Source organism: Mustela nivalis, assembly GCF_964662115.1.
Source record: "Mustela nivalis genome assembly, chromosome: 7".
Lineage (NCBI taxonomy): Eukaryota > Metazoa > Chordata > Mammalia > Carnivora > Mustelidae > Mustela > Mustela nivalis.
The window spans coordinates 142778159-142793079 of NC_139026.1; the positions used below are offsets into that span (position 1 = coordinate 142778159).

The 14921-nt window shown below is 47.8% G+C and overlaps 1 protein-coding gene across 5 annotated transcripts in view; it reads right to left on the reverse strand.

Annotated features, from left to right (window-relative positions):
• TASOR2 (transcription activation suppressor family member 2) overlaps window positions 1-14921 on the reverse strand; it is a 79167-nt gene that overhangs the window by 10594 nt on the left and 53652 nt on the right. For all 5 annotated transcript variants that reach the window (XM_082742322.1, XM_082742325.1, XM_082742323.1 and 2 more), the window contains 3 exons: window positions 11957-12836; window positions 9924-10353; window positions 2360-6202 (listed from right to left, as the gene is read on the reverse strand). In XM_082742322.1, the coding sequence (XP_082598448.1) occupies window positions 2360-6202; window positions 9924-10353; window positions 11957-12836 (5153 nt within the window). The remainder of the gene's footprint in view (window positions 1-2359; window positions 6203-9923; window positions 10354-11956; window positions 12837-14921) is intronic.

Here is a 14921-nt window from a genome sequence, read left to right on the forward strand (position 1 = left end):
CACAGATCAACGGAATAGAATAGAAAACCCAGAAATAAACCTACAACTATATTATCAATCAATCTTCGACGAAGCAGGAAAGAATATTTCGTGGGAAAAAGTCTCTTCAACAAATAGTGCTGGGAAAACTGGACAGCCACATGCAGAAGAATGAACCGGACCACTTTCTTACACCACACACGAAAACATATTCCAAATGGATTAAAGACCTAAATGAGAGACCTAAATGTGAGAAAAAAGAGAAAAAGCAAACCTAGAAGCAAGCACAGGCAGTAACCTTTTTCACATCAGTCATAACAACTTCAGAGATACATCTCCTGAGTCAAGGGAAACAAAAGCAAAAACAAACTATTTTGACTACCTCAAGATAAAAAGCTTCTGGACAATGAAAGAGACAATCAACAAAACTAAAAGGCAACCTACTCAATGGGAGAAAATACTTGCAAATGACATCTCTGACAAAGGGTTAGTATCCAAAATATATAAAGAACTTATCAAACTCAACGCTCCAAAAAAACAAATAATCCAAGTATAAAATGGTCATAAAGTAAAAACAATAATTTCCCCAAAGACACACACAAAGCCGGCAGACCCATGAAAAGATGCTCAACATCACCCACCAGCAGGGAAGGGCAAATCAGAATGACAAGGAGATACCACCTCACACGTCAGAATGGCTTGAACTCAACAACACAAGAGGGGTGACTGGCTGGCTCAGCAGGAGGACTGTGCAACTCTTGACCTTGGGGTTGTGAGTTTGAACCCCATACTGGGTGTTGAGATTAATGAAATTAATAATAAAAACCTTAAAAAATAACCCCACAAGAAAAAAGTGCTGGCAAGGATGTGGGGAAAGGGGAGTCCTCATGCCCTGCTGGTGGGAACGCAAACTGGTGGAGCAGCCACTCTGGAAGACAGTAAGGAGGCTCCGTAGAAAGTTCGAGCTAGGACTGCCCTCCGATCCAGCAATCTCACTACTGGGCATTAACCTACAGAACACAAAACCACTAAATCAAAAGGACACGTGCACCCTATGTTTACTGCACCATTATCTCCAACAGCCAAATTACAAAGCAGTGCAAGCATCCGGGGACGGGTGAGCGGGTGTGTGGACACACGTGCACACGGGGTACGACTCTGCCATGAAATCTGGTCACGGTCCTGACGCGGGGGAGCCTGAGGGTATTACGCTGAGTGAAGCAAATCCGTCCTAGGAGAAGCAGCTCAGGATCTCACTCATATGTGGGTTTAAGAAACAAAACAAACACGGAAAGGAGAAAAAAGAAACAAACCAGCTAACAGACTCTGAGCTGCAGGGAACACACTCCTGGTCGCCGGCGGGGAAGGCTGGGAGGCGGGGTTAGGGAGCACACCTGCGACACCTGCGACACCTGTGACGAACACACACAAGGGCCTAAACGGTAACTCCGAGTAAACGAACATGGAGCGCGGGTCCACGGGGTACAGATAAGCAAGTGGGGGAGACGGGAAAGCTCTCCCCTGCACACCGCCCACTAATAAACGTGCGAGGAAGATGGAATTCGACCCCCCACCATATTAGCAGCTGCTTTAGGCAAGAATCGTCAATGGATATTAACCCGGGGCGGGGGGGGGGGGGGGGGGGAGTCTGATAAAGAATAGGGTATTTATGGGGCGCCTGGGTGGCTCAGTGGGTTAAAGCCTCTGCCTTCAGCTCAGGTCATGATCCCAGGGGCTCTCTGCTTGGCGGGGAGCCTGCTTCCTCCTCTTTCTACCTGCCTCTCTGTCTACTTGTGATCTGTCAAATAAATAAATAAAATCTTAAAAAAAAAAAAAAAAGAATAGGATATTTATATATATCCTAGTCTACCTCCCCACCCGCAAATAATCATTAATAATTATGAATAATGATACATTTATATCATTAATATATTATGAATAATTCCTTTATAATAATAAGTTAATTAATGTAAAGTTATTTATGAACTTTACACTGGAGGCGGAGGAACCTGGCAGAAACCATCTTCACACAAAGGACACGACTACACTGCGATGGGACGAGTCAGCGGCCTGTGCCGCCTCCTACGATGCCCTGAGGCGAACAGCGGACGTGGCTGTTTTCACCCAAAATGCATAAATCCGGAGATGCCCATGAACCGAAGCCACCCTCACGTCACTGGCCAGGGCAGCAAAGATCACAAGGAAGACGGAGACACACGACAAGCACAGGTGTGGGCCCGTGACCTCCGCGGCGGAGCAGCCAGTGCGCGGGTGAAGACGGGGCCATCAGACCCCGAGGCCCCTTCCTGTCACTTCTCTGGAGCCAAGCACGCTGCCCCGTGAGCTCAGAGACCGCGTCGGACGGCGGCGGGCACCGTACCTTTGCTCTCACAGAGAACGACGGGTCCTCGGTCTCCACGAGGTAGAAGAGGCAGGGGCTCCGACAGGCCTCCTTGACCACGCTCATCAGTCTGACGTGCAGGCTGGCGCACAGGTCGGTGACCAGGTCCTCGTAGGAGGCCGCCCGCGGGAAGGCGGCGCGCGGCTCGCGAGGGGCGGCCTCCCCGGGGGCCCCGCCGCGCTCCCTGTCCGGGCGAAGCGCCGACTGGCTGCTCGCCACCACCTTGGTGAATTCGGCGTATTCGCGGAGGAGAAGTGAAATATCGTTCCGGGATTCTCTGAAACTGGTGTTGTACCTCAGCCTGTTGAGGTGGAACGAAGCCGCCTGGTTTCTCTCGGAATCCGCCCGCGGATTTCTACCGGGGCCGCCGCTCTCCCTCCACAAGGAAGAAGCGTCCCGACTGCCGGGCGCGGGGCCTCTCCCGCGCGGGCTCGGCTGCCGGGCGCCCGAGTGCACCACCGTGACCACAAGGGGACTCCGGCTCCGGGACGCGAGCTGCAGAGCCGGGGACTCGGGGACTCTTGTCAGAGGGAAAGCTCCAGCAGCCGTCTGGAGAGGGGCCTCCTTTGCAAAGACACTGGTGGAGGAGGCAGAAGGCTGAGAATCTCCCTTCTTCACAGTTTGTTTTAGCTTATGTGCGAAACGCAGATACTCCAGATCCAAAGTGTTCTGGGTGAGGTCATCGGCCACCTGCCAGGTGTTTGTCCAGGAGCTGAGCAAGCCACACTTTGCAGTGAAATTGGGGTGCCGCCTCAGGCTGTGCAAAGTTCTCGTGGTATCTGTCAGCTCTTTCGTTATGGTGAAATTAGCGTAAGTCCTGGGGATGCCGTGGAGGTCTCGGATCTGGATATACGGGGGCACATACCTGTCTTCTTTCTTGAACCCAACGAGCCAGTGTCTGGGAGCAGTGCCCGTCTCCAGCCCTGGGGCAGGGGGAGAGTAGCCCCACTCTTCGTTATCACTGTTATTCAGGCTCGGGAAAGAGTCATAATCATCTTTCGAAGTATCTTCTTCTTTCTTGGTTTGACTACACCTCAAAGGGCAGGAACTCTCTACCTCTGATTTGGGGTTTCTACAGCCCCCGCAAGAGTCCTGATCACTCTCTCCAGAAAGCGGCTCATACTGGATCTCAGAATTCACACTGACATGCACGTCTCTATCCACGGTCCCCGAGTCCTCCTCGGCTCTGAGCCCCTCACCAGAGGCCTGACTTGCTGTCTGCTCCTCAGAGACTCCACAAACAAGAGAGGCACAAGTCGGGGGAACAACGGAAGCACAAGGCTCTCTACTGGTATTTTCACCAGTGATGGCTGTTTTATGGTACGAATCCGCAGGTACACACATGGGGAAAAGCCCAGCGTCCAGCAGATCTTTTGTTTCACACACTGCCCGATCTTGAACTGTGTCTGGTTTGTCTTCCGGAGATGTGGTGCTTGACTGGGAGTCAATACCTCCCAGATCTATGGCTTCTTCATGGAAACTGGCCTCAGCATCACTATTCTTAAGCAAACTGGCCATTTTGACCACTGAGATTTCCTGTGTCTGGACCCCGGTCTCTGTGTCCATGGGTCTGGGACAGCGGGGTAAGGCAGCCCCATCGGAGGGAAAAGCCAGTCTGGGGCTCTCTGAGTGCCCACGCATCTGTGTATCAGCCCCGCCAGCTGAGCAAGAGCTCAAGGACTGAGCCTGCAGGCAAAGGCCTTCATCTGTCTTCACACCACCGCTGAAGAGATGATTCCCGATACTTTCAGGGCTGGTCTGATCTTTTAGTGCCACATTCACTGTACCAGTTGGAGCAGTTGTAGAAACAAATGTGTCTGCCAAAGACTTATTTTCAATCATCTTTGTAGGACTCCATGGAGGCTCATTGGTCTCCAAGACAAGAGAACTGAAGTTCCTGTTTTGGATGCTGACTGGCTGCAGTGCGTGTCCTGATGGCACCAGTTGTTCTAGAGAAAGCTTGACATCCTCTCCGTATCTGGCAGCCACGGCAGGCTGGCCCAGCTCCGCAGCACGGAACGGCAGCTTTTCTGAGACAGAGAAGCCCTCGCCATGCTCCCCTGGGCCAATCTCCTCAGTTAGCTCACCAGGCAGGGTCAGACAGCCGTCTCTTCTTTCTGGATGCTTACTTCTTACAATAGGCATCTCGGCACAGAGCTGCATCTGTTGTACTCCACCTAAGTTATCTTGTTCCACCGGATAAGTAGGACCAACAAAAGAATGTTCTTTCTCCGTCAAGGCCAAGTTTACAGACCCCATCCGGGAGAATCTGTCATTTCCCTCACCCAGTGTACTGGCCAGCTGCAGACCACACAGAGACAAGGCCTGAGGTGGATGTGCTGCTTCGACCGGATCCTGGCGGTCAGGACTGGAAGCTGGTGACACTTCTTCAATTAAAGAAGCAAAAGGAAAGTCTGAGGTGACATTCACTTCCTCTGCGATCTCAAGGGCGCAAGTTTCTTTAGAAAGTATTAAGGTAACGGTTTGTAAACTGTCACCTTTCCTCTCCTTACTTTCTAACGACTTCTCAGGCATCGTAGGGAAGATGGAGGTATAATTCACAGAATCTACCTCTGGGTCTTCTAGGAGAGTCACCTCTTCTGGCTCAATGATCTCTTCAGTCGCGTCCTGAAGTTCCAAACTTGCCCCGGGGGCCTCCCCCGGTGCCCCCGCTGGCGCCCCTTCTCTGGGGCTGGTGGGCGGCGATATGAGTGTGAGGTCGAGGTCGGAACCCTCCTCTGAGAACTCCAGGCTGGCCTCCTCTCTGCTCCCTGAGAGGCCGGTTTGTTTGGTACAAGCGGTAGGAAAGGACTCCAAGTTCCTCTGCTCACTCTTCAGCCCGCGCCCATCCCGCACGGGCTCCGAGGAGCCGACTGGGGCGCCACCCGCCGGCGGAGCACGGTCACGTGAGGAACCGTGTCCCAGGGCGGCAGAGGCGGCCGGCGAGACCGCGTCTTTTACCTGGGACGGCTCTATGACCTCTTCCGCAGATATGCCAAGGAGGCTCGGGGTGTGCAGGAAAAGCTCTTGAGAGGGCTTCGTCTCTTCTCCGGGTGCCGGATAATTAGAACCTTCAAAGGATGACAACGCCTCCGCCACCACCAAGCTGCCGGATGGAACCAGAATCCCTTTCCGCAGCGAACACATTTCTTCTGCAGGTACCTCTTCGCTGAGTGAGGAGGCGCAAAGGTATTTAGTACCTTTCTGCTTGGACACTGTGGGAGAGGGACCGTCCCTAAGGCCCTGTGTTTGTGCCTTTTCAAAAGCAGATGCAGGACGCCTCAGACTCCCGGTAGGTGACATCGGTGTAATCCACTCCGGATGAAAGGCTGTCGGTTCGTGGCCCGTATTTACAACGTCCGTCTGCACTGGGACGTCTGTCTGTACTGGGACGTAGGTATTTTTTTCAAAAGTGAAGGTAACTGGTTCCAGATTAATCATCACATACTCTGGATCACCCTTCCTCTCCAGGGCAGGCTGACAGTCTCCGCTCAGGGGGCCGCTCTGCCGGATGAGGCCCTGGAGAGCACTGGGTTCTGTTTGCGCCGCTGCGTGGAAGACATCCCCCGCGCTGTCAAGGGCACCGTATGCAGATTTCTGACAGATCACCAGCGGATCACCGAGCCCATCGTAAGTCCTGCTGAATGTGGTCTGTGCGACAGTATCGTTGTAAGTCGCTCCTGTGCTATCAAGTGGCTCAAAGGTTTTGTCTGCGCCAGGAATGTCGGGTCCATTAGCTTGGGTACTTCCAATACTAGCAAGAACAAGGCCGGAAGTCTCCAGCTTATCTGATGGGCCTCGTTCAGCTGCTTCCCCAATGATCTGAAATGACAAAAAGAAAAATCAAGAGTCAAACAGACTCTTTTTCACGTTTACGTGTGGAGAAGAACAGAGTGGACGAGAATCAGTGTCAGTTTGTTCTTTCGAATCTTCTAATTTTAAAGACTATCACAGGGTAGAAATCAAGCAAACTGCTCTTTTTTTAGATACTTACAACAGCCCCAAATAGGAATTTTTCTCTAAATAAATATACACACAAATGAGAGCTTCAAACCTTCAACTGCATAGCCTTCTGCCTTCCTTTTTTTTTTTTTAATTGCCTTTTGGGAAGAAAAGCGGCCAGACCAATGACAAGTACAAAGACCTGAAAGTGCAGCCTGTTTGCTAACCTCACTGCCTGATGCAGAAATGCAGTACTAGAGAAAAAAGGACTCAGTTTTAAGTGCTTCTTTTTAAGATTAAAAGATAGTTTTTAAAGCCAAGAACAACTTAAACACCAGCTTTCAATCAGAATAAAATACACTGCCATCTGGAACTTTCCCATGAGGAAAGGTAAATTAGGATCCCTTGTATGAAGTAGGACTGATCGGCAGTTCTTCTGAGTTGTCAACCTCTGTTCTGGTAAATAAAGATCTACTCTTTAGCCTTCTTCTTTGCTTGTAACTGGAGGTCAGGTCTTGTTTTAGTGCCTCCTACTCAACAGAACAACAGAAAACAATGCAGCCTGCATTGCCGAACTGAACCAAAAGGACTGCAGGAAGGATTTAGGTTAAACATCAGCAGAAAATCTCTGGACATTCCGATGACCTCATCGGAATGGGTCTGTTTTAAGGCTGAAGCATGGTCTTGTCCAGAATATGGGAAAATGGACTGATCATCACTGTCCATATACCTGTAATTTTTGGAACATTATTGGTCACAGATTTCCTGCCACACCTTCAGGCGATCATGCTGAAAGTCAAGACCTGGGCTTCAAGTCTGTTAAAAAGACCTTCTGTCTTACAGAAAGGCACTGACCCACATCCATGGCAGGGTAGAGCGAAGACTCCATTTTTAAGAGGAACTGACTGACCAGACACAAAGCACGGGAAAGTCTTGATGGTAAGAGTCATTCTGAAACCTTCCAGTGACCCTTCAGTCACAACGTGGCTGCCAATCCCACCATGCCTGCAGATTTAGTGAAATGCAAATTGTCACCAGCTTCCTGTGTGTGTGCGGACACTATTTTAAAAGATTTTATTTATTTATTTGACAAAGATCACAAGGAGGCAGAGAGGCAGGCAGAGAGAGAGAGGAGGAAGCAGACTCCCTGTTGAGCAGAGAACCCAATGCAGGGCTCAATCCCAGGACCCTGAGATCATGACCTGAGCTGAAGCCAGAGGCTCAACCCACTGAGGCATCCAGGTGCCCCGATACTTCCTTTTTTTAACTACTGGTGAAGTATAATGTGTTTAAACATAAAGAACTTTTTATTTTATTTGGTTCTTTTTATTCACACACAAAATCAAACACATGACTATGAGCAACATGTCAACGGTTTCTCACGCCTGTGGTGCTGGGGAGTTTGACACACCTAGTGCGCCCACGTGGGGAAGGTGCAGGGGGTAGTGCCTGTGCACACACCCTTCAAGTACAGGCGTAGCAGCCAAGGAGATGATGGGAAAAAACTCAAGTATATGCCACAGAAATGAATTTTAATGCTCTTTCTACTTCTTAATTCTTGGTTTCACATTTGCTAAAACACCATTTTTAGAATTAGTAATGATGATAGCTAATTACAGATTAAAACAACAAAAAATACTTTATCGGGTAGTAAACAGTCTTCTAAACTTTATTTTCTTATTCTAAGGTAGAGATTCTTTTATTTTTTTAAAAAAGATTTATTTATTTATTTATTTGACAGAGAGAGAGAGAAAGAGAGATCACAAGCAGGCAGAGAAAGAGCGGGAAGCAGGCTCCCCACAGAGCAGGTAGCCTGACCAGGGGCTCAATCCCAGGACCCTGGGATCATGACCTGAGCCCAAGGCAGAAGCTTAACCCACTGAACCACCCAGGCGCCCCAAGATTCTTTTTTTAAAAAGATATATTTACTTATTCATTTCAGAGAGCGAGCACAAGCGGAGGAAGGGGCAGGGGGAGAGAGAGCAGCAGACTTAGTCTCCTTGATCTGTGAGAAAGGGGCGCGGTCCTTTTGCATCAGGCTGTGTGAGACTGAGCTCACATGAGCAGAAGGTGCAGACCAGTGTGTGGCGCGCAGCACGCCACTCGTTTCATTTCCATACAGACAAGCATGGCTCTCTGAGGCTTGCCCCTGGACCCGCAATTCCCCAAGTCATCCCAAGGACAGAAATGCTGTCGACTCAATGTTAAACCAGGCACTGCAGGGCCCAAACCACGGCAAAAATATTCTGGAAGAGAGGGACACTGAGACCTTAAAGAGGCCCATGTTTTGTCAGTCCGTTTCCTTACAGACTTTTGATACAACTCTTTTATATCTGTTCCAGTTAAAATGTGAGGATCTGCTGCTGCTGAACATTAGCTGAGAACAATGGAGGAAACAAAATATATTTTCCATATTTATAAATAGTTACTGACAGACCTAGCGGAGCCTGGCATTGTACTTTCTGTTCCAGCATTTGTTTTCACAAATAATTTTTAAATATTCCATTTCAGTTTGAGGTTTATCAAAGACTTCTAATATTTATTATTGCATTTGATCCTTAAAAACTATTCTACGGTGTCTGAGTGGCACAGTCGGTGAAGCGTCTGCCTTTGGCTCACATTATGATGTCACGATGTCACGGTCCTGGTATCAAGCCCCGTGTTAGGCTCCCTGCTCAGTAGGGAGTCTGCTTCTCCCTCTCTCCCGCACCCCCCACCCTGCTCCTACTCTCTCAAACAAAAAACAAACAAAAAAAACTATTCTAAGTAATAACAGGTATTATTTAACCTCTTTTATTATTTATTTATTTATTTATTTTTTAAAAGATTTTATTTATTTGTCAGAGAGAGAGCGAGCGAGAGCAAGCACATGCAGACAGAGTGGAAGGCAGAGTCAGAGGGAGAAGCAGGCTCCCTGCGGAGCAAGGAGCCCGATGTGGGACTCGATCCCAGGACGCTGGGATCATGACCTGAGCCAAAGGCAGCTGCTTAACCAACTGAGCCACCCAGGCGTCCCTATTTAACCTCTCTCTCTTTTTTTTTTTTTTAAAGATTTTATTTATTTATTTGTAAGAGAGAGAGAGAAAGCGAGCGAGCACAGGCAGACAGAGTGGAAGGCAGAGTCAGAGGGAGAAGCAGGCTCCCTGCGGAGCAAGGAGCCCGATATGGGACTCGATCCCAGGACGCTGGGATCATGACCTGAGCCGAAGGCAGCTGCTTAACCAACTGAGCCACCCAGGCGTCCCCCTATTTAACCTCTTTTAAAGGATAAGACAGTATGCTCAGAGAGAACAAGTAATTTGTCCCAAATTATACAGCTAAGAAGTGATACCATTATGGCTGGCCCCACACCCATGTGACTTCCATGGTTTGTTTTTACGTCTGCTTCTTCAGTCAGGATGGAGAAAATCTCCACCTGCAGACAATCCAGAGCAATATTTATGGAAACTAAGTTTTTGGTATTATTTATCCTTTACATAGATATAGAGAATGCACCTTCCTAAAAGAAACCAATGGTATGTTTTGAATGTGATTTTACATCAAGGAGAAAAAAGAAATTTCTTCAAAAATATGAGCACGTAGAGTGCTGGGTTTTACTTACCTCGTTATGACAAGAATAAATGAAATTCTGGCTTCCTGGGGGATCTGGATGACCTTCTCTGGCAAACGTGTCTTTCTGTTCATTCTGTACCCAGAACTCCAAGCCTCCTGCGGGCGGCGGTTTCATGGAGGGAGGCAAGGAGTCCGTGTCAGGGAAGGAAACACCGGCAGCATGACCTCCGGGAGGTTTGCTGGTCCCCAGCAGAGGGGCTACAGAACATCTTTCCACGCTGGAGGACTCCTCGATTTCACTGAATTCAAAAGATTCTAATGTGCTATTGATAGACACGTATTTTGCTGGGTTGCTGTGTTCCACCACTTTTCGGGATGACCGGAGGACTTTGTTTTGATTGCTGTAGAACAGAGCTACCCACATGTGCAGTAAAAGCTTCACTTCTTCCACATTATCAGGCAAGTCAGTGTTCCAGGGCCTGAGATTTTAAAGAGAAAACATGCAAAAAGATCACTGAAACCGGTGATTTTAATCTTAGTTTTAAAGGTGCTCATTTTTATATTAAAAATACAGGAACATGAAATAATGAATAAGATAAAAATGAGGTTAATGTAACAAATAATGACAGTGAATCTAATTCCCTCACTTAACAGAGGCAGAAGAGGGAACTGGAAATCAGAGCTTTGAAAGGTAACTTCTTTTAGATCATAAAACCCTTATGCAGCAGAGCCACGAATGGAGCACAGGTCTCCAGGGTCCTGGTCTAGGATTTTTCTTCTACTCCACTCTAGCCCTGTCTGGACACAATATACCTATTATGTGAAGCATGGCTTCAGCAACCACCCAAATCCTCATTTCTGGCAAGCCTGGCCAAATCATTTCTTTTCTATTTCTGTGTGTCTCTTCTCATAACTGGAAAGTCTAAAAATTAAAATATCTCTATAGGCAATTCAGCAGAACTACACTATTTTCACACGATAGTCCTGGAAAATCTCCTGAAACCACACAGCGAGAAAGCGTCTCTGGCCACTGGCCCGGGGACCTTGTTAGCAGAGAGCGCCCACGAGAAGAGTCAGAGGGTCGCAGAGCTGGGCTTCAGTGAAGCAGGATGAAGGTTAAGGAAAGACCCCAAGTAGATGGGAACGATAAGTGTGTGCTCCCGCGAGTGCGAGCTGGTAACCAGTGCGCGGAGAGGAGTCTGATAAGACTTAGTCGCTCCTCGGGAACACTCCACAGAGAGGTAACCGAGTGCCATTCCCAGCCACGAGGCTCCTTGTGAACAGTGACGACTAGCACTTACTAACAGGTGCCAGTCACCGCGCAAAACCCTCAGGCACACAGCAGCCTGACCTGTAGCTATTACTGACCCGTCCGTACTCAAAGGGTTCCCCGCGGACGTCCATCCTCCACTGGCATCCCCTGGAAATGTTAGAAATGCAGACTCACAGGCCCTGTCCCAAACAGACTTGAGTCACAATCTGCACCTCAGTGAGGTCCCTAGATAAGCTGCATCGAGAAGCACAGGAACCTCTTCCAGGTCACAGAAGCCAGGTGAGTGGGAGAACCTACGCTAAGCCCCGCGTCAGCCACACTCCAAAGCCTGTGCTTCCAGTCCCTCTGCTGTCCCTGCCTCGGCCCCTTCAGGCTTTACAGAACAACCCTATGTAAACCTGCTCACTCAGAACAACCTGACCAGCTTAACAAACCAGAAGTCAATCTCGAAATGTTTCTTCCAGAATTCAGTCTGTAAAGCATTATTTCTCTAGCTCACGATTTTACATTAAGATCTCACTTAAATACTGTAATTCAAAGACCACAAAGGCTTATGTAGGAACATCTCAAAATGGAAAGCTGTTCACAGGGCCCATGTCAGCTTGCAAAAGGTCTCCATGGGACCACCGACAGCGGCAAAAACAGCGTCATTTTCTCGGTTGTCAGTAGCCACGCCTGCCTGATACCAGTAAGTTACCGGAGTCACCACAGTACTTCTCTTTCCCCAACGTCTGACGCGAGGGCTCCTCCCCACTGTGCTCATCTCAACACCAACGTCACGTCCACTTCATGGAGCGCCCCCTACTCACCCATGCAGTGCTCTGATGATGGTCTTCTCCAGGGGGTTGTTGGTATATTTGCTGTCCAAGCTGAATACATATTCCGTGTCACATTTGAAAGTGACCTTATAGGAGCCGTCACAGCTAAACACGGTATGAGAGCAACGGGAGTCCCTCAGGCTGGAGGACAGCAGCCTACCCCTGCGCTTGAGCGCCGGGTGCTCACACAGCTTCTGCAGCGGGGAGGTGCTCTGCTGGTGCCGGAACGGCATTACTTTCCCCACGGGGGTTCCCGCTTCAGGGCCTTTGGGGCCGTTCTTGGCAAAAGCAGGGCTGGGGATCCCTCTCTGCTGCAGATATCTCTTCGAGTGCTCCGCAAGGAGCAGGGCATAGGAATGTTCCACGGCAACAAAAGAGCTTTGGCTTGCGGCCTGGCTTTCCAGTGTCTCCTCGCGAAGGGCTGATGGGACGGCCACGGCGGCCGGACTGGCGGGAGCCAAGCTCTCCTTCTCTTGGCTGACGGGGCAGTGGGACGCCGGACTACTCTTTTTCTGAGAGGCGGGCTTAGGTAACAGTCCACCTTTTTGATTTTTAACTCCTCTGTGATATTCATGGTCAGACGTACCACGTACAGAAGGTTCTTTAGAAAGCAAAGCATCATTTTGCAGTGATTCAGAGGAACAGGGCAAGTGTCTGGGTTCAGACGGCGGCGTGGCAGAAGTAGCGGCACTCAGTGCTAGGTCAGCTAGCATATTCAGGGCTTGGGAGTCACAGGTGACCATGGAGTTCTCAGGCAGATCTCTCGGAGCCACCGAGCTGTCTTCTGTCGGAGCTGCCTCGGTGCTAATAACATCCTCCCGGCCAACCGATGAGATTTCTGATGGAAGCTGTGAACCAGCTTCTCCTTTTGCTTCAGTATAAAAGGAAAAGACATGTAACATTTGATGGCCATATACTTTCTCCACTATATTATTACTATGGCTTAGCGAAAATCAGGGTTAAGTCAATATATTCAAGAACCTCTGGACAGGTTACACAGATTATTTGTTGAGATTTTACTATCAGACAGGTTTGTTCCAACTACCAGTTCTAATGTAATATATTTACCATGGGAACAAATCTTAAGGACTGTGCATATTGATTTAAGAAGAAATCACCTTCAGAAAGGCAGGTGCTGAACTACATACAAGGTACACTGCTCAGCTAGAGAAATATACAGAGGGGGGAAAAAAGAATAAAAAACAAGAGGCCTGTCCTTAGAGAGCTTACAGTGTAATGAGAACATAAGAATTTCTAAGTTTGAACTGGATAATATCGTACGTTAACATGCTTTCAGAAATTGTGCCCCTTAACAAGTGCTTTGTTAGAGAAATCACCTAAGTTCAACCTAGAAACAACTTTTCACCACACTGATGTTTCATTAGAGCATGTAATGACACAAATAAAAAAATCAGAAAAGTCGTAGGATCATTCATTCAGAATCACTGATTTCATCACCTAAAACTAATTTCTGTCCTGAAGATATTTCCTCTCCTGTCTGCAAATAGCGAATCTCCTTGTCTGTTGAGAATTCTCCTTCCTGCAGGGGATCCAATCCACCCACCTGCCTTTGAGCAGAAAGCCAGCCTTCTACCATGGCCTACTCGCATTCTCAGGAAGTCAGTCCGGCCTCCTGAGACGCTGCTATCATGAAAGACAAAGTTCACAACAACACTTGGCATTGATTCCCTGCAGCACGTGCACGAACAGAAAAGCCAATTGTGTTCTTTATAACATCGGCAGCAAGTCTGAAATGAATTATTAACCTGCCTGCAAAGACCAGTGACGAATCCATTTAAAGAGAAAACCCTGGCCTGTGCGGCCATCACGCAGAATGGAGAAGGTGTGTGCGTGCGGTGGGAAGGATAAAAGTAACCAACCACTGCCCACTTATGTGAAACAGCAACACTCAACAAGATTACGTAGAAGAGAATGACCCAAAGCAGAGAATCACCTCACCAGCCCCACGGATCTACTGGAAACATAAAATCCATTTTGTGATCTGATGCGCTTATTCGCACTCACTACATTCCACTGTCGTCGATCTACGGCTCTCCTACAGGTGTCATGTATGAGGAGAGCCTGATAGAAAGAACACCACACTGAAGAAAAAGGCTTCATTTTAACAAATATATGTCTCAGGTCAATCACTGAATTACTGACTTCTCAATCAGTTAAAAACAGAATACTGATCATCTCTTTTAAAAAATACAAGACAACACCAAATAAAATATATAAAAAATTCAGAGTTCAATAAAGAAAAGCTATGCTGACAACTTTAAAAGGGGCAGAAAACCATTTGTTTCAGTATCAAAAATGAGCTTTCTCTAAATTCTGTACTTGAAGTATCAGAAATGATTAAACAGATTAGTACAGGTGACTAAGAAATAAAAGAAAAATTAAGATATTTAAAAGGTGGCAATCTTTTTTTTTTTAAAATTTTTAAAAAAATATTTTATTTATTTATTTGACAGACAGAGATCACAAGTAGGCAGAGAGGCAGGCAGAGAGAGAGGGGGAAGCAGGCTCCCTGCTGAGCAGAGAGCCCAATGCGGGGTTTGATCCCAGGACCTGAGATCATGACCTGAGCCGAAAGCAGCAGCTTAACCCACTGAGCCACCCAGGCGCCCAAAAGGTGGCAATCTTAACATTTTAACTCGTAATGTGGCTGCCCAATAAATATAGACATTTATAATACAAACCAGCCTGATTCAGACACATATTTTAAAAACTTTTCATTTTCTGGGCGCACCTTTCTGCCAATACCCAACTGCATTCCTCCCATGGATCCATGAGTCTACAAATATCTACAAATATTTGTACCAACTTGGTACAAATAATTCGAATGATACGGCTAAGCACACAGGCATTTATATGTGTATCTATGCTCATAATGTTTATAAATTCATTCATAATGTTTACAATTTCATTTGAAATCAAATTACAAATTCCATGG